This window comes from Hemibagrus wyckioides, linkage group LG06 (genome assembly GCF_019097595.1).
Source record: "Hemibagrus wyckioides isolate EC202008001 linkage group LG06, SWU_Hwy_1.0, whole genome shotgun sequence".
NCBI classification, from domain to species: domain Eukaryota; kingdom Metazoa; phylum Chordata; class Actinopteri; order Siluriformes; family Bagridae; genus Hemibagrus; species Hemibagrus wyckioides.
In genome coordinates, this window is record NC_080715.1 from 2,517,695 (window position 1) to 2,542,072 (window position 24,378).

At 40.4% G+C, this 24,378-nt stretch overlaps 1 protein-coding gene across 6 annotated transcripts in view; it reads left to right on the top strand.

The window, feature by feature from the left end:
- Nucleotides 1–24,378, top strand: part of thsd7ba (thrombospondin, type I, domain containing 7Ba) — a 277,286-nt gene that overhangs the window by 139,159 nt on the left and 113,749 nt on the right. For all 6 annotated transcript variants that reach the window (XM_058392433.1, XM_058392434.1, XM_058392435.1 and 3 more), the window contains 2 exons: nucleotides 2,425–2,625; nucleotides 22,676–22,867. In XM_058392433.1, the coding sequence (XP_058248416.1) occupies nucleotides 2,425–2,625; nucleotides 22,676–22,867 (393 nt within the window). The remainder of the gene's footprint in view (nucleotides 1–2,424; nucleotides 2,626–22,675; nucleotides 22,868–24,378) is intronic.

Below are 24,378 nucleotides of genomic sequence, written 5' to 3' on the forward strand. Positions count from 1 at the left end.
CCATGGCCGAGAGTTACTGTTGACAGAATTCCTGTGGTAAGGTCTTCTTCTGAGCTGGTTGAGGTAAATAAGAGGTGGGTGTTACCTACTTGTGATTCTCAGCCCCATTGTTGATGCACAACCTTGATGTATTAGAGGGCTTCCAGTGCAACAGGGCTGCAGGCTGTTCTGATTATTTCAAAGACTTAGATCTCTGGCACAGTCGACTTGCTGATTTTCCCAGGACTGTGGAGTCAGGAAGCGTGGGAGAGAGACGGCCGCAGGCACAAAACACTGCACGCTGACACGGAAAAGCAATGAGCAAAGGAGAGAGGGAAGGAAGTGAAGTGAGGAAGACAGGGGGAAACAAACCAGGCTTTGGATAAACACCCGTAAGCTGTCCTGCTTTAGGCTCTGCACTTAATAAGGACCATTTCTGTTCCATCAAATAATGTCTGATCTCAGAAGGGGGATTTTATTTAATATGTTTTTGTGCTGTTATTGTAAAACTCTTATTCTTTCTTTTCAGCAGTCTTCAACTGCTGGGCAAACCAGAGCTGGTGTAAAGCATCTGAGAATTACTCTTAAATATAGTCTTAAAATGCTGAACAAAGTGAGGAGTAGGAGCCTGCAGCTATGAGGTCGGAGTACTACCACCTGGATCATCATGCCTCCAAGCTGAAGTTCTTGCACTAAGCTTTCTTGGGATACAGTTCTGGTGGTCAAAAGTTTTTAGACTAAGGATTTATGAGCCAAAGCTTTTGGACTGAGGAATCATGGGGTAAAACTCTAGCACATGTAATTTGTAAATTTTTTTAACTAAGGGTTCTTTCTCTAAAGGTCCTCTTCTAAAGAGCTTAAGATACAATCTTTATATAAGGATTCTTTCTCTAAAGGTCTTGTTCTAAAGGTGTTAAGGTTTCATTTTCAACTAAGGGTTCTTGAGCTAAAAGTCCTGTTTTAAAGATCAGGACATGACCTTTAGCTAAGGGTTCTTGTGCTAAAGGTCCTGTTTTAAAGATCTTGGGATAAGATCTTCAACTAAGCGTTCTTTAGCTTAAGTTCCTGTTGAAGAACTCAAAAGCTAATGTTCTTTAAAATAAGGGTGCTTGTTTTAAAGGCCCTGAGCTAAAAGTCATGGGTTAAACTTTTTGGAATAAAATGTCTGGCATGATATATTCTGCCAGGCTAATGCTAACTAGCTAGGGTGGGTCAAGTGGTTAAGGCTCTGGGTTGTTGATCAGAAGATCTGGGTTCCGATGCCACTGTTGGGCTCCTGTGCAAGGCCCTTAACCCTTCCTGCTCCAGGGGTGCTGCATCATAGCTGCCCCTGTGCCCTGACCCCAACTTCCTCAGCTGGGGTACTGTATGGGGTAAAATAACTCCACCATGCTGTATGTGTGGGGGTAATAAAGGCTTCTTCCAAATCATTCCTATGTAATGGGGCAGTATTTCACACGAAAAGACTTTGTAAGGGCAAAAATTTCTTGGATGCAAATATTACAGTAGAATTTGCAATTTTTCCACTGGTGCTTTGCGCTTAGTATTAAGGAACTGGGGAAAAAGGAGCCCTTTAGAAACAAAAGAGCATAATCCCACCGATAAATTTGCACCTGAGTTGAGATCTATCCCCCAGGGTTCCACAAACTACCCCATATTCTCTGCAGTTTTACTCTGCAAATGACGTTTCTAAGTATAGAAAAGTGGCCGTGGAGTGAGCCTATAGCTTAAAGGGTCTCAGGTGTAAGAGAGAAGGAAAGGCACCTGAGGCAGTCGATGACTTCAATAGCTTTTATCCCAAACACTGAATTCTGTAACACGAGGTTTACTGGGCTGGTGGAATATAGGAATCTAAATCAGAACACTCGGACCGGTGCCAAGTTGGAGGGGAAACGGTGTCGTGTTAGACGGTGATCCCTTTTAGCCCAGTGGCACTGCAGGAATTATAATAACACAAATGTTTCTGATACACCACTTAGATGTAGGTTAATGGGATGTCAAGTGTTCCTACGGTTGTTTGGTAAGGTTCTGTAGATCCCACTGGATTTGGTTCTAAAAGGAATCATAATTTGGGTGATGTTAAAGCAGTCTGCTTGCAAAAGGTACTGACCTAGTGCAAATATCCAGAGCAGGCTACTTCAACATCATCCAAATTATGATGGACTGAAGAGTTTTAGATGAACCTCACAGAAGGCTACAACCTCCATAAATGTAAATATTTTGAATAAATAAAAAAATAAAATGTGAATTTTGATGTGTTTTTAGTCTGAAACTAGATGTTTAGGAGAACAGAATGGTATTATTCATGAGGAAGATCTTTCTTCCAAACAAAGCTGGTTATGGTGTCCTCAATCATTTCATCTTTCACATACACACACACAAACACACACTCCTTCCTCTTGCACTCTGGCTTGTTGTAACTTACTGGTGTGTGGATCTCCTTAGGCTACAGAGAAAGGAGGAGGCACATGCTGGGAGAAGGATCTGGAAGCTCAAACGACTGTGGCCACCTGGTGGAGTTCATACCCTGTGAAGATCCTGTGTGTTTCCAGTGGAGGGTTGAAGATGAGGGAGTGTGTGCACCTAATGAGGGGACTTGCGGCTCTGGCAGCAGAAGTCAAACTGTGGCCTGCGTCAACTCTGAAGGTACTGTACAATTACCTCATGTCTGAAAAAGAAATTGAGAAATGCATGTTTCTGAAGACCAATCAGGTGTTCTCCTTGGTTGGTCTTTAATGATCAATACCTACTGACTTCTTATTCTGTACTTGGACTCTTTCATCTGACCTTTTCATATCGACTGCATGCTGGTTTCAGGTATTATTAGTGGACTCCAGCTCTCTGTTACAGCACACATATACTTTGAAGGCTGTTCAGATGCAATCTGACAAACTCCTGATTGGGAACATCATCAAACTGCTTCCCAGTGGGTTTACAGACCTTGTTAAATCCCTGAAGATGTGCCTGGCCTTTTAAAGGCCATATATAAAGAAGTCTGCAAGTGCTCAAAAAAGTGTTCCTCTCTGACACTTCCACTCGGTGTATTTTACACTCTGTCTCCAACATATTGAGGGTGATATTTCCAAACTTGCTGCAGTGGTGCTTTGGAGAACATGTCACATGACCCAGATGAAGCACAGCTCGGTACTTTTCCTGTTTAAAGTACGCATAATTTATCAGAGAGATGGCAGGTAGATGGAACGGGTGGCATCAAGAAGTTGATAAGGGCTTCCACGAGAGCATAATTGCCCATCTATCTCTACAGCCTATAAGCCTAATTGCATCTTTTTTTTATACATCTTTTATTATTCTGTCACAATAGATTATGTGTAGGTTTATTAAGGAGACAGGGGAGGATCGGAATAAATTAGCTAATGAAGGAGCCTGATGAGAATTGACATGCGAGTATGTGAGCAGGTGTGCAGGGCGTTTTGGGGAAACGGGTTGAGATGAAGCTCGTTGTTCGCTCACACTTTGTGCTCTGGCACACGCTGGAGCTTAATTACAGGGAATTAATGAAAACGTGTGATATGAGGTTGGTGTTTGTAATCAGGTTTTACTCATAACCTGAAACATTATTCCAGTTCCTGCTGCATGCTACGTACAGTACACTGTCAAAAAAAGGGTACCGTGAGGGTACAATTTTGTTCCTAGGGGAACAAAAAATATAGTGATACCTTTAAAAGTACACAATAGGTCTTTAGGGTACAATTATGTTCCCAAAATGAGTTATAAAGGTACACCTAGAGGTACAAAATTGTACCCAAAATTGAACCCACTTGTGCCTTAAAAGGTACCTTTCTTTCTGAGAGTGTATAGGTATGGGATGTTGCTGCGTAGTTTATCAGACAGTAATCGTGCTGGAGTGATGAAGCAGAGTTACTGAACTGAAGCTGATTATTTTTCTATAACCACACACCCCACAGTGTTTTAATTTAAAGACTTTCGGGACCTCCTGCACTTACACGATGGTAACTTATCGATTTTGTACCATTTATTTTCCGCTTACTCTATTAGGAGTAGATTTATTAGTCCATAAAATTTAACTGAATATATTGCTAACACTTTTTTTGTCCCATATGGACAGTGCTTGTGCTGGGAGAGAGAAAAAAATAAAGATAGATAAATATAATTTGTTGTTTCTGTGAATTTTGGAAACTAATTTCATCTCAATAACTCACTAATAAAAGTATGTGCACCCCCCCTCTTTCACCCCCCACCCCTCAGGGGTCACTTCTCTATACTGAATATAGGTGATTAAGCCACGCCCATTTGTCACAGGTGCACAAAATCAGGCAGTCCTGCACAAAGATAGCTACAGAGTCCTGCAAGTCACTTAAAGACATTTTATCATCATATACAGGTTCATAAGTTTATATTTGAACACATCGCAGCCTACAAACATGGCTACATTTCCCAGAAACCATAGCATGCCAGTTTACACAGGACTTTTACCACAGCACTCCTGTCCACAGTTACACCTGCCCCCAACCAATATCCAATTCTAACCAGTTGTGAAGTAACACCCAGTTTGTGTTTTGCCTTTTACCCCCAGTGTGTGTGTGTGTGTGTGTGTGTGTTATTATTATGTTTATCGTTTGCACATCTTCTGATTCACATGTTCGATGTGTTGAGTGTTTGCTCATCACATCCTCTGCCTCGATCTTTATTAAATTTGTTGAACTGCCTTTGTGTCTGTCTCGACTCACAGATATCTGTGAAAATATATCTTTATTTCAACTAAATATTCAACACCTTATAGTTTACTGATGAAAATAATCAAATTCTAGACTGAATTTATAATTAATTCATTAATTTATGTATTTATTTATTTATTTATTTTATTTACTTCATTCATTTATTTATTTACTTATTCACTTATTTATTTATTATAATTATGCATAATTTGTTTAACAATTTTAACATATTATTTTTTCTAAATATAATTTCCTCATAGTTTTTATTTCACATCTTTTCTAGTTAATATCTTTGCTACTGATTTATCTCTAAGTCAGAATCTCTTGTTGTTATTTTGACCGATTCTATAGAATAATCCGATTTATATTTCTATTTAATGTTCACCATTTGGGTGAGTTATTTTTATTTATTTTTTTATAAACAAAAAAAAAAAACAAGCATCATTCATCGTCAGTCATCTGATCCTCATAGCATGGCAGGAAGTGATTAAAATCCGCTTTGTCTTTATCCTAAAATTTCTTGTTGACTCTTATTGACATAATGAGCACTGGATTTTTTTTCTCAGACTGCTGATATTTAATTAGGTCCATATCTATAGATGAAGCATATTTGTGCAGCAGGAGAGCAGCGGGTAATGATAGTTATTAGCATCAGAATTACCCCATTGATTCTCACAATGATAGCGGCGAGGAGTTTGAGTAAATTGGGCATGGAGTGTTCAGAATATTGTTCTTTAACCCTGCCACCCTTTTCAGCTCAGTTCTGCGTGTAATAGAAAGCTTTAAGGGACATAGCTCCTCCATCTTTCTTTCCTCCTTCCTCAAGGATTTTCACCAGGGTTCGCTCAGGTAATTAAGGTCAGGGGGAAAAAAATATCCAGTACTCCTGCATTATGTCCTCCAGAGTGAATGAGAGGAAAGTGTGAAGAGACGAAACCTTTATACCGACAGCCCTGGTTCTCCATTTTAGTAGAATTGTGCATGTTCCAGACAAACCGAGGTTATTTTTCTTTACTTGATGTGCAGGAGGAACGTAGGTGAGAAAATTAACAGAAATATGCTTCTTTTTTGGCCGTTGCTACACATTTATGCCATTTTTCCTAAAACCTGCTCTTGCATGACGTCAATTTGAGTGCATTTACACCTCTCTCTCAAATATATGTTGTCATTTCCATACCTGCTCCAAAAAAATGCTCATTCTCTGCACATGCACCTTGTCTTAAATCACCCTGGAGTGCATGTGATCGCATGTCACGCTGTAAGAAAGAAAGAAAAGCTCACTCTATATCTCACCTATAACACCCAGCTCTGTTTTCATGTGCTAATAGCTCCATCACACCGCAGCACTGATTTGTTTTCTTCCACACGAGCAGCGATTTGAAGCCTGTCGCATAAGACTGACAGCCTCCTGACTCACCGGCTTCTTTGATTCTCCTATAAACACACCGCTGTTTACTGCTGAGCTCTCAGATCTCTCGTACCTTTGCAGATTTGATTTAAGGGAAGAAAACTAAAATATAGAGGACTTTTCATTTGGTTGTCGTGTATTTTTTTTTTCTTTTATAGACGATCCCATAATGTTCTTTTTAGAACCCTTGGACCAAGTGTTCCCAAAAGCATTAAGTAGGATTTAACATTTTCGATAAATAATCTTTTGAGGAACCTTTAAGGGGTTTTAGTTGTTTCTCCAGAAGGACTCTGTTCTGAATGTTATTTTTTCATCATTAGAACCTTTTATTTAGGGAAGCTAAGAACCCTTATTTATCCAGTGATCCTATAAAGAACCCATGAAGAACTCTAGAGAACTTCTATTTAAAAACATTTCTGTTTTAATGCTTATTCCGTCACCTTCATCTTTTCTGCACAGACCTACTAGAAAGTGTTTACCTCGTTCTTTTAGAACAATGTGCAGGAGGACACTTGAGATCTTCCACAGATTCTAGACATTACAAATGTTTTTTTACTCAGATAATACATACTGTACACTCTTAGTGGTTCTTCAAGGGTTAGTATATGATTCATTGGAGCAATGAGGTTTGAGTACGTCCTTCAGGTTACTCTGTTGTTTATATTATAGTAGGTCATAAAGGTTACATTGTGTACGTCATTCTGTTTACAGCTTAGCAGTTTGGGTGGCAATATCTTATTCAGGTTCCAGTACTTGGTTCTGGGTTCCATGGCATCATTCACTTTAAAGTGCAACATTCAGGATACAGTACATCATTTGGGTTACAGTGCCTGATTTCGGTGCATTCTTACTGTTTACAAATCATTATTTGCACAATGCTGAATACAGTCTGTACTCTGGTCGGTGCTATTTTATGTATCTGTATTGTCTTTTTTGACTTGCGCTGTTTGCACTCGGTTGCACACTACACACTTTATGTAGCTAGGACAAAGTACTCTTTAGTCCTTATGCCTGTGTTGCTTTATGTAGCAGCAGGGTCCTGGAGCAACGTTGTTCCATTTCACTGTGTACTGCGTCTGCTATATACGAATGAAATGACAATAAAAGCTTCTTGAATCTTGACTAGACCTGACTAAGGTTTCAGTACATTGTTATTCAGGGCATGTCACTGTGGTTACAGTTCGTCATTTGGGTTAATGTTTGTCATTTGGTGTACTGCATGTAATTAAGGGTACGATAAAACATTCTTTTTAAAGTATTTCATTCAGGTTACAGTATGCCATTTGGGTTACGGTACATTAGTCAGTTTAGGGTATGTCATTCAGGTCATGTCATTTGGGTTACAGCACATCATTTGGTGTACAGTATGTCTGTGTATAATTTAGGGATTAATACAACATTATTTTTAGAGTAATTTTATTCAGGTTACAGTATGTCACTTGGGTTACTGTACATGATTCAGATTGAAATACATCAGTCAGTATGCAGGATGTCATTCAGGTTAGAGTATTTTACTCAGCTTACAGTATGTGAGTTAGCTTCCAGACATATATCTGGTTTTCCTTTCAGTTCAAATGGAAAGTATAAATTCATATTTTAAGAACTGTTTTGAACGCTAACTAGCTGTTTGGATTGTTTGGGCAAGTTTTAGACCTCAGACCGATCTGTTATTCCTGAGTTCGTGTTTGGTTCAAACACATCCAGCAATCCCTTTTTTATTTATTTTTTTTGGGGTTTTGGGGGGCTCGTCAAGCCCTCTACCCTCAACTCACTTCTACAAGTTGTTCAGACATGTGCTGTTGTTCAGAAAAGCTAAAAATATTTCCATCAGAAATGACTGTGGTTCTGCTACATTCAGTGGCCAGAGCTTCTCAGAAGTTCTTTTCAAAGACTAGCCTGAATCATTAGCGGTTCACCCTGCAGAGCGCTAGCAGTGTGTCTGTGGTTTTACACCCACTAACATGGAGAAGGGAGAAAGACCGAGGTTTCACAGAAGATACGGCAGTGCACTTATACTGGACTTTAAAGAGTCTGTAACATTGAGATTGGGTGAAGCGTCGGGTGCAATTACCTCAGAGAGTTTCCGAGTTTTCTCCCTCAGCTGACAGCGAGTTTGATATCCTCTCTCTCTCTCTGTTTATTTTTTCTCTCTAGTCCTCTCTCTCTTTCTGTAAACTCTGTATTCTCATTTCTTATATTTCTCAAGCAATGGCCTCCATCTTTTCTAAACCAGGAGTGGCAGATCCCATCTCGCTTCTCCACATCTCCTTAAAGTTGCCAAACTCCTCACAGGAGGCAGATTTGTATTTCTGCTTCTTCCTCCAGCTTGTCTCCTGCTTTCATTTGTGTCCACTGACAGGATTTCGGGTTCCTCTGCTGTGTGGAGTTCAAACAGAAAGCGATGCTCAATCCTGTTAAGAAATGGAAAACGCCAGACTCCTGCATCATGCAGTCCATCTTTCAAGAGTAGACCTTTTCTTTAAACTTTGCTAAAAACATGCTTTTTATTCAGGAGTGTGTCTGTTTTAAACCTTTCTCAAAGTCGTTTTCTCAAAGTTCCTGCTCTTTTATCTGAACTTACTGATCATAGTGCAGTCGGGGAAATTAGACCTCCCAATTCTCAATTCTCTGAAGTTTCCTATTAGACTCCTGTTGTGTGGGTGGCTTTCATCCACATGTTGTTAAAAGTCATATAAAGAGTGTGTGTGTGTGTGTGTGTGTGTGTACGAAAGCTAAAACTCATTCTGTAGAAAGGTCATGTTGATATTGCTTACAGAAATGTATCACAACGCTGCTGAATTCTGGGTTCTGATTGGTCAGGAGGTGTGCAGCTGTAAATCTGTAGTAACATCTCGTTCACAGGGATTTGTACGGAGGGTGTGTCACACAATAAACAGGTTAAAAGTCCTTGATATCTTGATGTTTCCAGTGTCCAGTGTCCAGAGTTCCAGAGTTTTGTAACAGTGAGAGGAGAAGACTTTTTATAGCTGCTGTAATGTATGTGACAACAGAAACTAACTTGGTTGGAATGTGAGTATTATTGCTGAAATATCAAATATTGAGACATTTGGCCACAGGTAATCTTAGGCAATATCAGGTAAACTCAGGTAATCCCCGGGGGTCTTAGACAATATCAGGTGATCTCCGGTGATCAAAGATAATCTCAGGTTAATCATAGGTAATCTCATGTGGCCACGGGTAATCTCAGTTAATCACAGGTAATTGTAGGTAATTTCAGGTGATCACAGCTAATCTCAGGTAATCATAGGTAATCTCAGGTAATCACAGGTAATCTCAGGTAATCACAGGTAATCTCAGGTGATCATAGGTAATATCATGTGGCCACGGGTAATCTCAGTTAATCACAAGTAATTGTAGGTAAACTCAGGTGATCATAGGTAATATCAGGTAATCATAGGTAATATCAGGTAATCATAGGTAATCTCAGGTGATCATAGGTAATCTCAGGTGATCATAGGTAATCTCAGGTGATCATAGGTAATATCAGGTGATCATAGGTAATCTCAGGTGATCATAGGTAATCTCAGGTGATCATAGGTAATATCAGGTAATCTCAGGTGATCATAGGTAATATCAGGTGATCATAGGTAATCTCAGGTGATCATAGGTGATATCAGGTAATCACAGGTGATCATAGGTAATCTCAGGTGATCATAGGTAATATCAGGTAATCTCAGGTGATCATAGGTAATATCAGGTAATCTCAGGTGATCATAGGTAATATCAGGTAATCTCAGGTGATCATAGGTAATATCAGGTAATCTCAGGTGATCATAGGTAATATCAGGTAATCTCAGGTGATCATAGGTAATCACAGGTAATCTCAGGTGATCATAGGTAATATCAGGTAATCATAGGTGATCTCCGGTGATAAAATATAATTCCAGGTGATTTCAGGTGATCTCAGGTGATCACGTCATCTCAGGTAATCACATGTAATGTCGGGTAATCGTAGGTAATCTCAGGTGATCAAAGGTGATATCAGATGGTCACAGGTAATCTCAGGTAATCACAAGTAATTTCATGTAATCATAGGATATATCAGATGATCAAAGGTAATCTCATGTAATCACAGATGATATTGAGTCATCATGGGTAAAACAGGTAATCTCAGGTAATCTCAGGTAATCACGTAATCATAGCCGTGTTGATATCCAGTACTACAGCACAACTGAGAGAGTTTTGCTTTTTTTCAGTAACAGCTCTGTTAAAAGAAAATTAATATCAAGCAGTTGACCTTTCAGACAAAATGTCAAATATTTTCTTCTCTTTTTTTTTGCTTTGTTATCAGAAAAACTTCTGAAGAAGTCGCATAGATAGAACTGCTGATGAACACTGTGACTCCATGTCCCAGTGCTGATAGAGTGACCATCAGCATGCTGTTTGTCCAATCAGATTAGTGGACAGGAAACAAGGGTTTAATAAAATTGTCATTGTTAAGAAATGGCTGTGTAAAAGAGGAATAAAGCACTTTCATGTAGTTATAGGAAACAAAGCATTTCAGGCTGATAATGACTCACTGTTGTAGATTAATTACACACTCACACACACTCACACACACACACTCACACACACACACACCTTTGTAAGAGGCTGAAAATATTTCTAATAAAGTGCAGATATGTGCAATGCTGTGCAACATGAGGCTGAGGGAGTTGTAGTGAACATTCCAGCATATAAAATAAATATTTATAAATATGAGGTAGTGAAGGTGTATAAACAGCAGAGTAGGAGATGTGGGTGTTGTTGGAGTCCAGGTCCTGGCTGAGGGTTCGATTGGCCTGCGGGAAGAAGCTCCTCCTCGATCTCTCTGTGTTTGCCTTCAGGGAGTTGAAACACTTCCCAGACCATAACAGAGAAAAGAGTCTGTTATTCAGATGGTTGAGGTTCTTTGCTCTCTGCCTGGCTTTGGTCCAGCATGGCTTGCAGGAGGTCAGGGAGCTCAGTGAGGATGACACGCTCAGCTGATCGCAACACCACCTCCAATCCTGCAATGTTCCTAAAACTAATTCAGTTCCTACACTGAGTTTTCTCTCTTCTGTTAATCAGAGAGACACTGGACACGCAGGGCATCTGCTCACTTGTGACTCCAGAGTTAACCACATGGCTGCTGTTCTGCTGTGCAGCAACCTCTGGTAGCTAATCACAACTAATATCAGGTGATCACAGGGGATCTCAGGTAATCTCCGGTGATCAAAACTAATCTCAGGTAATCATAAGTGATATTAGGTAATCATATGTAGTCTCAGGTGATCTCAGGTAATCTCAGTTATTCACAGGTGATCTCAGGTGACCAAAGGTAAAGATGACCTGTCCTACCAGCTGGGAATTGGATGGGAAAATTGATGTTATTCCAAATGTTTTTTTTCTTTCTTTCTGTGAGGACAAACAAAGAAAATGGTCTGCGTTTTTATTTTTTTTATTTTTTTTACCAGAAGCAAGGTGACCAGATCGAGTGTGGAAATGATTGCACAATCACTCGACACCCACATGCCAACAACTTCCTGCTCTGCTGTTTTATGACAGTGGGAATCCTCAAGGGGAAATACATCAAAGATATTTTGTCGTATTGTGAAAATTGAAGGTGGTCTTTCATTTTGTTGGACAAATCAAACTCCACAAGTTATACATGTCCTTAGAGAGATGGAAATTTGTTTCTGTTTAATTTGTTAACCCCCCAACACACACACACACACACACTGACCACAGGCTAATTCTGTAATGGTGTCCGCTTTGGGAGTTATCGCTCAGAGGATCGGTGTGTAATTATAGCCGCACCTCTGGCACTGACAGATTGAGTCCTGAACCAGCTACATGTCAGAAAATCAATTATCATACGTGAAAAATGAAACAGACTAGCCATTAGTCTGTACGCTTATCTGTCTGTTTTTTTCCCCCTCAGGCTGTCTTGGCACTGATTAAAGCTTTCATCTCTAAGCTGATATTCGTTTAGCTGTGTGATGTTCTTCCAAGGTTACAGCCTCCATGCAGCTCATCACAAATTATGTAACTGTGTGTTTTGTGATTTTATTTTATTTTATTTTACCAATGTTCCAGTCTGAACAGTGAAGGTGCTGAATCTCGCCTGGGGTTTTATTTTATTGTTTAGATTGAAATGGAAATCTTTCTGGACAGATCCTGGTGTGGGATTTGTGGATAATGTTATAGAGAGATTGGAGAGTATAGGATCTGTAGTAAAGATCTATAATCTATATTAAGGATCTATATTAAGGATATACTGTAGGGTAAAGATCTATAGTCTATTGTAAGGATCTATAGTACAGATTTATAGTCTATATAGTCTATAGAGACTAAAGATCTATACTACTACAGGCCTATAGATTTCCCTGTTAGAAAAAAAAATGTATATGTTGCTAGTTTTTCAGACCACTTTAAAGTAAAATGCCAAGCTAGCACGATGCAGGTGTAGATTATATAAACAGTTTTTTTTGTTCTTGTAAGCGTTGCAGTCTAAGCCTTAGCTGCTGTTCTGAGTTAATAAGTTCATGTTGATGTTAATGTGTTTCACACTCACGTGCCATCTTACTGGCCAACTTCTAGACTGCCCTACGCCTTCTTTTTCCACAGGAACATTAGTACAAAGCGGATTCTCTGACTCATCTATATAGAGATTTTGGCACACTTTCCTTTTTGTGCTTGGAGTCTGATCCATACGCTCGAGTGAAACACTAATTGTTCCTCCATGGTGTTTTATTTCCTCCATGGCACTCTGTACCCATCGCTCGCTCTCCCCATGCGTCAGTTCCCCTTCCAGGCTGTAAATGATGTCCGTTGTGAGGTCGACAGTCTGATTGAGCACATAAATGCAATTTCACTTCGACTGACCCCAAAAAAACCCGAAACCTCATCACATCACATTGATGGCTTGACGGTGGCCTTTTTTTCAGCTTTTCCAGGGAAAAGGGGAACGATCGAGCTTTCCAATAACGAGAAATTTTAGCTGTGGAACAATCCTGCCATTGTGTGTGTGTGTGTGTGTGTTTGTGTGGTGAAGGTGCACAATTGTGCTCCGGATGCAGTGGTATTGTGCCAGAGGGTGAGTGCCAGTGATAGATGTGTACATTAATAATGCAGAGGCACCTGAGGGCCGAGCGCCATTTACACTCCCTCTAAACACACATGCAAACACACACACCGGGGGGCGTTTCCTGCTTTCTCCACTGACCTCAGTCTTCCTGTCCATGCTGTCTCCTTGTTACCCACAATGCACTGCATCCCCATCTTCTTGAGGTTGCAGTTTAGTTTTATAAAGTCTAAAAAAAAACCTCACTCAGCGGCGAGGGTTAAGACCAAATTGTAGTTTTGTAAGGAATAAAAGACTCGGTGTTGTGTAGCTAGACGAAAATAATCAACATTGTGGTGGTGTGATGACCACAAAACATTCACAAGTTTCTGTGATGCTTTTAGCCTCACAGTTTTTATCAAGCCCAAAACTTTAGCATTTTATACTCCTAGTCCATTATCATTTTAAATGTATAATAAAGATACTAAATAAAGTGTATTATGCTTTTATAAATAATTATAACATATAATGACATAACGCAATGATTCATTAGAAATTCTAAATAAAAAACCTCTTTAGAATAAATCCAAACAGATCATTTTCTGTCTGTAGTAAGGATCTATATAAATGATCTATAGTAAGGATCTATATAAATGATCTATAGTAAGGATCTATATAAATGATCTATGGTAAAGATCTTTAGTCTACATAGTCATGTGATCAGTGTCTCATTGTGTACAGAGCCAGGGTTCTTCCCAGCACCCTACCTAGTCTACACTATATACCACTTAGGGAGCTGGAGAGCAGATTGGGACACAGCCCTCGTCTTTCTTTCTCCCATTTTAGCTCCTTCAGTGAGAAGATCAGAAGAAAAGGAGCGTTTCTACGCAGTGTTAAGTGTTGATAGTTTTGGTATTTGCCCCACACTGAGTCAACGCTCCACATGAGAACCGCTCGAGTGAGCGAACTCTTACAGAAACTCTCCTTCTCCGAGGTTAAATAATTGAGTGTAATGGCCCATTCGATGCCTGTCAGGTTCCTATGGAGATATAATATAGATGAATCACGTTCAGAGCGTCGGGCTTTGGCACACGGCACCGGCGTGCAGAGTTCAAGATCGAGCATGTGCATGAGGCAGATGGCTCTCCAGCACAAATGTCTTTATTATCTCCGGATGTGGTTGACAGCTGCCCAAATGTTTCAATATTTCACGTCTGGGATGTCCTCAGACGCCCTCGACACTAATTCAAGGAAATAATTTGACTCTTTCAGCAGATGTTCAGAAGATAATTCCGGCTCAATGATGCAAAGCGTCTGACGTTACGTTTCCTCGGGTTTTCATCACGGTCAGGTTTGTGTCACGCTGAGGCACCACGCAATGTCAGTAATGCAGCGGTAAACAAAATACTTTTTTTTTTTCAGGACTGGTTTATTGTCTCGGGATCTGTGCTGCCAAAATTTGCTCATTTTTCTGGAGAACCTCAAGGCAGAATTAAGCTTTGCATCATGCCCAGGCATGTATATGGAATATTCTGTGAAGAAAATGTAGTTAAAGTTTATAAATAAATAAATACAACACCTCGGGTGTAAACGAATTCATATATAACAGTGGTCAGCACTGTTGCCTCACAGCAAGAAGGTCTTGGGTTTGAATCCCGGGTTCGAACAGACAGGGGTCTTTCTGTGTGGAGTTGGCATGTTCTCCCCGTTCCTGTCTGGGTTTACTCCGGGTACTCCGGTTTCCTCCCACAGTCCAAAAACATGTACTTTAGGTTGATTGGTAACTCTAAATTGCCCCTAGGAGTGAGTGTGAGTGTGTGTGGTTGTCTGTCTATATGTCTGACCCTGTGATGGACTGGTGACCTGTCCAGGGTCTACCCATGCCTTTCACCCAATGTGTGCTGGGATAGACTCCAGCAGATCCCTGTGACCCTAATTAGGAATAAAGTGGGTATAGAAAATGGATGTCAAAGAGGAACGATTCAATGCAATTGTTTCACATACACACACACAAAAAAATGAATGAATAACTGGATGTAAGATATATTTAGATACTTAATTACTTAATTATATATAGTGAGATATAACTTAATTACTATTTAAATACACGTAATGATGCCATAATGTCTAATAAGGTTTATCGTGTATTAGACAATACATAAAGTGTTACTGTTAAATATGTGTTTCTTTAAGAGAAGGTGAAATTTTGCGCTCTGCATGGGATGTGTGTGTGTGTGTGTGTGTGTGTGTGTGTGTGTGTTGATCAGGTGTTCAGGTGTGCTTGCTCGGAGGTTGCAGCATGTACCTCCTCTGTATGGGGAATAAGAGAGATACATCACACTGAGCAGATACAATCTTTCTCCTCATACATCACCTCGGTTTCTTCTGTCTGTGGAAAGCTTTTCCCCCAGACTCTCAGCTTGGGATCTGCAGTCCACATCTTGCTCTGTCTCAACTGCACATGCTGTGTCTGTCTGGTCTCACTGTCTCCAGTCTCTCTCTGTCTGTAATGGTGTCTCTGGTTTCACTGTCTGTAGTGGTGTCTCTGGAATCTGGAATCTGAATCTCTGGTGTGTCTGTCTGTGAAGTGTGTGTCAGGGGTCTCACTCTCTGTGGGGGTGTCTGTCTTTAATGCCTCTGTCTGCAGTGTCTTTGTCTGTGGTGATTGTGAGGTTTCTCTCAAGTCTGGAATCTTTTGTTTCTGTCTGTCTATTTTGTCTTTCTCTGTGGTCTGTCTGTCTGTGGTCTCTATCTGTGGAGTCTCTGACTGTGGTGTTTCTGTCTGTGGTGTCGCTGTCTGTGGTGTCACTGTCTGTCTGTCTGTGGTCTCTGGCTGTGGTGTTTTTTGTCTGTAGTGCCTCTGTCTGTGGTGTATCTATTTTGTCTCTCTCTGTGGTCTGTCTGTCTGTTTGTGGTGTCTCTGTCTGACTGCAAGTGGTGTCTCTGTCTGTTGTGCCTCTGTCTGTGGTCTGTCTTTCTTTAGTCTTTGACTGTGGCGCCTCTGTCTGTGGTGTCTCTGTCTCTGGTCTGTCAATGTCTGTGGCTTTTCTGTCTGTGGTCTGTGTGTAGTGTGTCAGTCTGTCTGCGTTGCTTCTGTCTATGGCTCCTCTGCCTGGGGTCTGTCTGTCTGTGGTGTCTCTGTGTTTCTGTCTGTGGTATATGTCTGTGGTGTCTCTGTCTGTGGTATATGTCTGTGGCTCTTCTGTCTGTGGTGTCTCTGGTCGGTCTGTCTGTGGTGTCTGTGTCTGTGGTGTTTCTGTCTGTAATGTCTGTCTGTAGTTTGTCTGACTGTGGTCTGTCTGTGGTCTGTCTGTGTCTGTGGTGTTTCTGTCTGTAATGTATGTATGTCTGTGTGTCTGTGGTCTGTCTGTGGCTTTTCTGTCTGTGGTGTTACTGTCTGTTTAAGGTTTTGAGGGTAATTTTCTCTCAGGTTTGGCTCTGAATCTCCTCAGGTTTAAACCCAGCAGCGAATTCAGCTAAGGTCTTCTCTATAATTACAACGTTTCTCTCTCTCTCTCTCTCTCTCTCTCTCTCTCTCTCTCTGTCTCTCTCTCTCTCTCTCTCTCTCTCTCTCTCTCTCTCTCTCTCTCTCTGTCTCTCTCTCTCTCTCTCTCTCTCTCTCTCTCACTCTGCTTAAGGTCAAGTTTGCAGAACGTTCTGGGGAATCTATGTAAATTTATCAGGCCTTAAATATTTGTGAAGCAAATTTGTTATGCGTCTGTGTGTCCCAGCTCGCTAATGCCTGGTGAGTGTTATCTGTTTCGCTCATGATGGAGTGATGTATCAGCGTGCCAGTTTATCGGCGAGCGCAATCAATTCAGCTGACAGTCATCAGGGAAGTGACCTTTCTGCTGTCGCTGTGCGTGTCCATGTGCAGGCTGGGGCCAGATCGCTCTGATCGATTCCCAAAATCACGATTTAATCCTGGAACCGATGTCAGATATTTAATTAACTGATGTATGAAGTGACACAGCTAAACCATACTGACAAAGACAACTCCAAGAGTTCCGGCACTTTCCGGATTCCTTTAGAAATAAAATTCCACTTTAATCCATCTTGCACTTTTAAGGCATTTTTTCTTAAACTCATCATAGTATTTATAGAGCAACGATCTGTCTCTGGGTTTTTAATGAGTTTCTCCCAAAAGGTTTATAATGCTAGTTCATTAATTACCTCTTTAATTTTTTTTTTTCTTTAATTAATGAACCTTTCCTAAAACCCATCAAAACGAACAGAGGCTTTTTTGGAAATGCTCGTAAGCAGGTTTTTATCTTTCACGCTCCATTGATTTACGGGAAGCGACAACCCGAGCGATTCTCCAGCTCTGCCTCGATTTGGATATTTACTATTTATTAAAACCATTTTTTTTGTCGTTATTTCAATGTAACTCGAGTCACAAAGCATGGCTCAGCTGACTACATTTAGATTAAATCTTACAAGGTGTACATTTCATTTTTTGCTGAACTCTTCCTTTACAGAAAGTCTCGAATATTTATGGCGATGTTAAAGAGTCGGCACAATCTCACATTTTATACTGTCAAAAAAAAAAGACCAACTTTAAACCATCAGCTTCCCGGGGTTACTTTTTTATTTCTTTTATATAAAGGTCACGGTTGGTATCTGTAAGGATGGCATTTAATTTCCTGTTTATCTTGGAGCAGTGAGTCTGTGTGACATTTATTCTTCCTGATGGCGCTGTGCTCTCGCTCGGCTCAGCGTTTAGGCGGCTCATTTCCTCCTGGACCGTAAAGTATCTCAGAAAGAAGCTCGCTGCCAAAAACACTCAGGCTTTAACTCTTCTGGAGAGCAGTTATCATGAACAATAACGAAAGGCATGCTGCATTTTTATACCCCTTATTAACAGCTCAGGAGAAGCAAAAGAACTTTTACACCATCTCGGATTCAGATTTGTTGTGTGATTAATCACGGTCAGTTCGTCGTCCTTCTTCTAACTTCATCCTCGTTTGACGAGCAGAAAAACTCTGAACGTGAAGCGATGAATATACGGAGAAACGTCAGATATGAGACGAGGAGCCATGATTTTCTTCATCAGATCAGACACAGAGATGCTCGTAATCCATCGTAAGGTGGCTGTAAGCTTTATACAGCTCTAATAAAGCTTCATAAAGCGTTAATATAATAATGTGAGGTGGTGTAACATGTTTTATTCCTCTCATCCAACAGCTATTTCTAAACAGTATTTATTTATTAGAATATTAGATGTCATGGTTTCTGTAAGTTAACAGTTATGTTTAAAGTTTAATCCAAGAAAAAATTACTTCACCACTTTCTCTCTGTTCTCTCAATCAAAGATAACTTATTCAAAGTTTATTTATTTTTTAATTTATTTTAAATTAAATTAAATTTAAAAAATAATAATTTATTTTTATTTATTGTTTGTTTGTTTGTTTTGTTTTAATTAATTAATTAATTAATTAAAATTTAATTTAATTTAATTTAATTTAATTTAATTTAATTTAATTTAATTTAATTTAATTTAATTTAATTATTTGTTTATTTGAATTTGCTTTTATTTATTTATTTATTTATTTATTTAAAGGTAAGAGACAGAAGAAGATCAGGGAGTTACTCAGAGTGTGTTATTAGAGCTTTATGAAGTGTTATTAGAGTTTATAACAGTGCTTTTTAACCAACTTACAATGATTTTTTTTATAAGAGGTTCAACAAGACTTAAACCTCCCTCATGAAACCAGCTGCTTCTTTCCATCTGCAACTGACCTCATCATCAACGTCCAGGACTGACCATGATCTCTTAACAGACTTAACAGAACATTAATGTATAAGGAAAGTTCTATCTATCTATCTATCTATCTATCTACTATCTATCTATCTATCTATCTATCTATCTATCTATCTATCTATCTATCTATCTATCTATCTATCTATCTATCTATCTATCTATCTAAGAAAGGAAGGAAGGAAGGAAGGAAGCAAGGGAGGGAAGGGAAAAGAAGAGAAGGGAAGAGAAGGGAAGAGAATGAAAGCGGAGAGAAGAAAGAAAGTCATGGCTCTGCCCAGGGTGCACTTACTTTTGATTTAAAGCTCTTTTAATCCTTTATTACTCTCCACTCTCAGGATTACATGATTACTTGAGCTTTATACGGAGATAAAGACTCTCTCTCCTCCTCTCCTCCACCCTCTCTCCTCCTCTTCCCCCCTTTCTCATCCTCTTCCTCCCTCTCTCTCCTCTTCCTCCCTCTCTCTCCTCCTTATCCTCCCTCTCTCCCTCCTCCTCTTCCTCTCTCTCTCTCTCTCTCTCTCTCTCCTCCTCTTCCATTCTCCACCTCTCTCCTCTCCCTCTCTCTCCTCCTCTTTCTCCCTCTATCTCCTCTCCCTCCCTCTCCTTTCTCTCTCCTCCTCTTCCTCTCTCTTTATCTCTTCTCCTCTTCCCACTCCTTTCTCTCTCCTCCTCTTCCCCTCTCTCATCCTCTTCCTCCCTCTCTCTCCTCCTTATCCATCCACTCTGTCTCCCCTCCTCTTCCTCCCTCTCCCTCTCCTCTCTCTCTCTCTCTCTCTCTCTCTTTCTCTCTCTTTCTCTCCTCCTCTTCCCCCACTAAGCCCCGGTGTGGTGAAGAGAGACGTTTTTCCTGTATTTATATTTCACAGCTCTTTAACACGGCTGAACTCAGGAGACTCTAAATGGAGTCTGTTTTTTTTCTTTACCCATGGCAGCGATGTTAAGGTTAATTTCTGTGATCTGCATGCAGCATGTTCTCTGGGAGTCAGACACACGTCCATCCCCTCAGAATAATTCTCTCGGTTCCATTGTGTGGAAGCTGAAAGGGTCGTGTGAAGTACCCCACGCTGGTTAACGCCTGACCCGCGGCTGTATTACGTGAAGGAGGCGGAGCCTGGTCATTTCCTCGCCGCTGGAAGGGACGTCTACTTTTAGCCTGCTTTTCTTCATGCCTTTTAGAGAGCAATTTAACTTCCTGCTCTTTGTCCCTGAAGTTTTTTCCCCCATGTTTCCGACTCCCTCCGGGCCACACCGACTTTATGAACAGTTTGAACAGATTGTTCTTATATCTGCGTGTCATTTCTTCCAAAATCCTTTCTCCTTTCAGGCAATAAACTTCATATTGAGTACATCAGAGGGACAGCTCATGTTGGACGTTTGGGGGACAAAGTTAGGGATTCCAGATTAAGATGGTTTGGACATGTTCAGAGGAGGGAGAGTGAGGATATTGGAGGTATATGGATGTAATAAATGAGCAGAGGTGGGTAGAGTATCCAAAATCTGTACTCAAGTAAAAGTACAAGTACTTATGGAAATATTTAAGTAAAAGTAACAATCTTTATAGTTACTTGCATAAAAAAGTATCGGATGAAAAAACTACTCAAGTAGCTAGTTACTAGTTACTTCTGATCTGATTGATATGAAGCGAAAACCCAGAATTTCAAACTACTTGGGAAGCTTTCACACCTCTCCTTGAAAGTCTCTTTGTTCTGCTTATATAAAACATTGGTTGAAGTAAAGTAGCCTCAGTCCAGTGATGGCCACATCTCAGTGCAGTGATGGCCACATCTCAGTCCAGTGATGGCCACATCTCAGTCCAGTGATGGCCACATCTCAGTCCAGTGATGGCCACATCTCAGTCCAGTGATGGCCACGTCTCAGTCCAGTGATGGCCACGTCTCAGTCCAGTGATGGCCACGTCTCAGTCCAGTGATGGCCACGTCTCAGTCCAGTGATGGCCACATCCCAGTCCAGTGATGGCCACATCTCAGTCCAGTGATGGCCACGTCTCAGTCCAGTGATGGCCACGTCTCAGTCCAGTGATGGCCACATCCCAGTCCAGTGATGGCCACATCTCAGTCCAGTGATGGCCACGTCTCAGTCCCTTGTACGAGAGGGCATATGAGGAAAAACATTCGGACAGTGTGAGAAATGTGCTATTAAAATAAGGTCAATGTGCCGATGGTTACCAAATGACCATTAATAGGGTTGAAATAGGCCTAAATTTGACCCTTACTGCTCTGTGTGTGTTCAGGTTGGAGCTGGAGTTCTTGGACTCTGGGATGTCAGGTGGTTTTGGTGAACACAGCATGCATCGCATAATGAAACTATTCTTTTTGACATCTTGGAGTGAAAATGGACTGAACTTGAGGTCATGGGTCATCTGCCTCCGACAACTCGCACACCTCTTCCTCTGCTTCAGCTTCATCATGTTCCTCTAAATGCGCTAAACATAAGCAGGAGATCCGTAACAGACTCTCCTTATTTATCTCATATTTATTACCATTTGACAGTAATGGAGGAACGCCGCCAAATGTAGTGAAGTAAAAGTAACGTTTTTTCACTAAAAATGTACTCGAGTAAGAGTAAAAGTACACATCTTTAAATATACTGTAATAACTCCTAAATATACAAGTTACCCAAAAACATTTACTCCAGTAAATGTAACGAAGTAAATGTAATTTGTTATACCCACCTCTGTAAATGAGGATATGAAACTAGTGAGTGATGGTGTTGAGGAGGAGAGGTGGAGAGAGATGATTCACTGTGGAGACCCCTGAAGGGAAAAGACCCAAAGGAGTTAAAGAAATTAGAGTAAAAATTTCTCCAGAAGGCTTTTATAAAACATTTTCAACAGGTTAAAGACCAAATCCTTCTTGTTAGAAAAATAAAAAAAAATAAAAATAATAAATAAAGAATCAAATTCAATTTATTTTTATTTTTTATTGTTTTGGACATATTGGTCAAAAATCAGCCTTATATATATATATATATATATATATACATATTTAAATATATATATATATATATATATATATATATATATATATATATATATATATATATATATATATATATACATATTTAAATAAAAATGATCAAATTTATTATTTTTATTTGTTATGGGCAAAGAATAAACTCCCTGAGATGGACAAATAAATAAATAAATAAATAATCTAATTCAGTTCAGTTTAATTTTTTGTATGCTGTCAAAATCAGTATTACAGAAATATATATAAACAAATTAAATTAAAATGATCAACTTTAAAATGCATTTTATTCCAAATGTGTGAAAGAATAGACAAACAAACAAACAAATAGAGAGATAGAGAGAGAGAGAGAGAGAGAGAGAGAGAGAGCAGCATGTCATGGTCTCACTCTACACTATGGTTCCTCGAGGGTTCTTCACTCAGTGAGATGAAACTCCACTCTGGCTTGAAGAAGATCACAGAGATGTGAGAGATTCACTGCATGAGATCTTTCATCCTTTCCTCTCTCTCTCTCTCCATCCATCCTTCTCTCCACAGGTGATCCGGGTGGTTTATGGAAACTCCATGTTATTGAGGTGATGGAGAGGGTCAGATGTGTGAACATAGACACGCCTACTGAAGGAAGAACTGATTTATTAAAGAGTATTTCCAGCTGATCTATCACTTCACTGACATGCTAATTTCTGCTCATGAATATTAATGAGCTGTGTTCGGTCGCTTCACTGCAGCTTTGCTAAACTTTTCTTTCGTTCACGTTCTCTGTTTCATTGTTATGATCCAAAACACGTCTGATTACAGGTGAGGCTGTGGAGGCGGGGCTTTGTGAGGAAATCCCGCCCCCTGTGGAGGTAACCTGTGAGGTGGCGTGTCCCGGTGACTGTGTGGTCAGCTCCTGGTCTGATTGGTCACAGTGTTCTCACTCCTGTGTCAAGAAGAACACAGAGGGCAAGCAGAGTCGCTCTCGCAGTGTTCTCGCTCTACCTGGGGAAGGTAACACACACACACGTTTACATACACACACATACACACATATGAACACTTGCACAAACACACACACACACACTTACACACACACTTACATACACACACACACTTACACACATACACACACTTACACACATACACACACTTACACACACACACACACACACACACACATATACACACACACACACTTACATACACACACACACGTTTGCATACACACACATACACACATATGAACACTTGCACAAACACGCACACACACACTTACACACACACACTTACATACACACACACACGTTTACATACACACACATACACACATATGAACACTTGCACAAACGCACACACACACTTACACACACACACACACTTACATACACACACACACTTACACACACACATATATACTCACTCACACACACACTCACACTCTTAAACTCACACACACACACACACACACTTACACACACACACACACACATACACACACACACACTTACATACACACATATATACTCACTCACACACACACTCACACTCTTAAACTCACACACACACACACACACACACACACACATTCAGAGTCAGAATGAAGAAAAAGTCTGATCTGAGTGTATGTTCCATATTCATGTGTTCATAAAAAACCCTAAAGCCCTCATTCTCAGGATCGTCATCCCAGTGTCAGTTCCCAGTGCTCCCAGTTCCCTATAGCCTCAGTTACATTCATAAATCATATCTTAGTTTGCAGTACACACACACACACACACACATGTACCTCCTGCTGATCCCTCAGTGCCCAGATATGGAATTTCTGCCCCTACACACACACACACACTCGGCACAGTCCGCTGAGTCTTATTAGTCAGACAATCCCTTATTAATATTCGGCCGATCTGTGCTGGATTCATTATGGCGCGTTCTGGGCCACTTAGCGCACCGTGTGCTGAAGCTGAATGTCAATACCGCGTCCTTGACTCCAAGGGCACGTGGCGTTCGGAATCACTTTTAATTACAGAAAAAAGGAGGGAAATAAATCAGGGCGCTAATCCCGCGCTGCACATCAGCAGCTTCTGCAGCCTGTGTGATAGAACCACCGAGCTTCTCCATCAACAAAGTGCATGATCCATCAGTCCAGTCATGTTCCTGTCCGGATTCTTCACCACATGACGTTAATTACACTGCTAGGCTAAGATTAGCAGGCTAAGTAGTTAGCTTAGCTAATATTAACATTAGCACCTGATATGAAACAATTAGCAAAGCTCTTCTCTTTGATGAGCTCTCTCTTATGGATTTAGCCACCTCATCAAGGTGAAGTTCTCTGCTAAACTAAGCCCCGCCCACTCACTCCTGGAACCTGGCAAAAATTGATGGTCACATGAAGATCAAACCGCAGTCTCAGACGCCTTCGAAAGACAATTATGTTTTAAATATTTATTGAAGTTTGAATGTAAGACCTTTAGGTTCTTCAGCACCTGAGAGACCTTCAGCACCTGAAAGACCTTAAGCACCAGCAC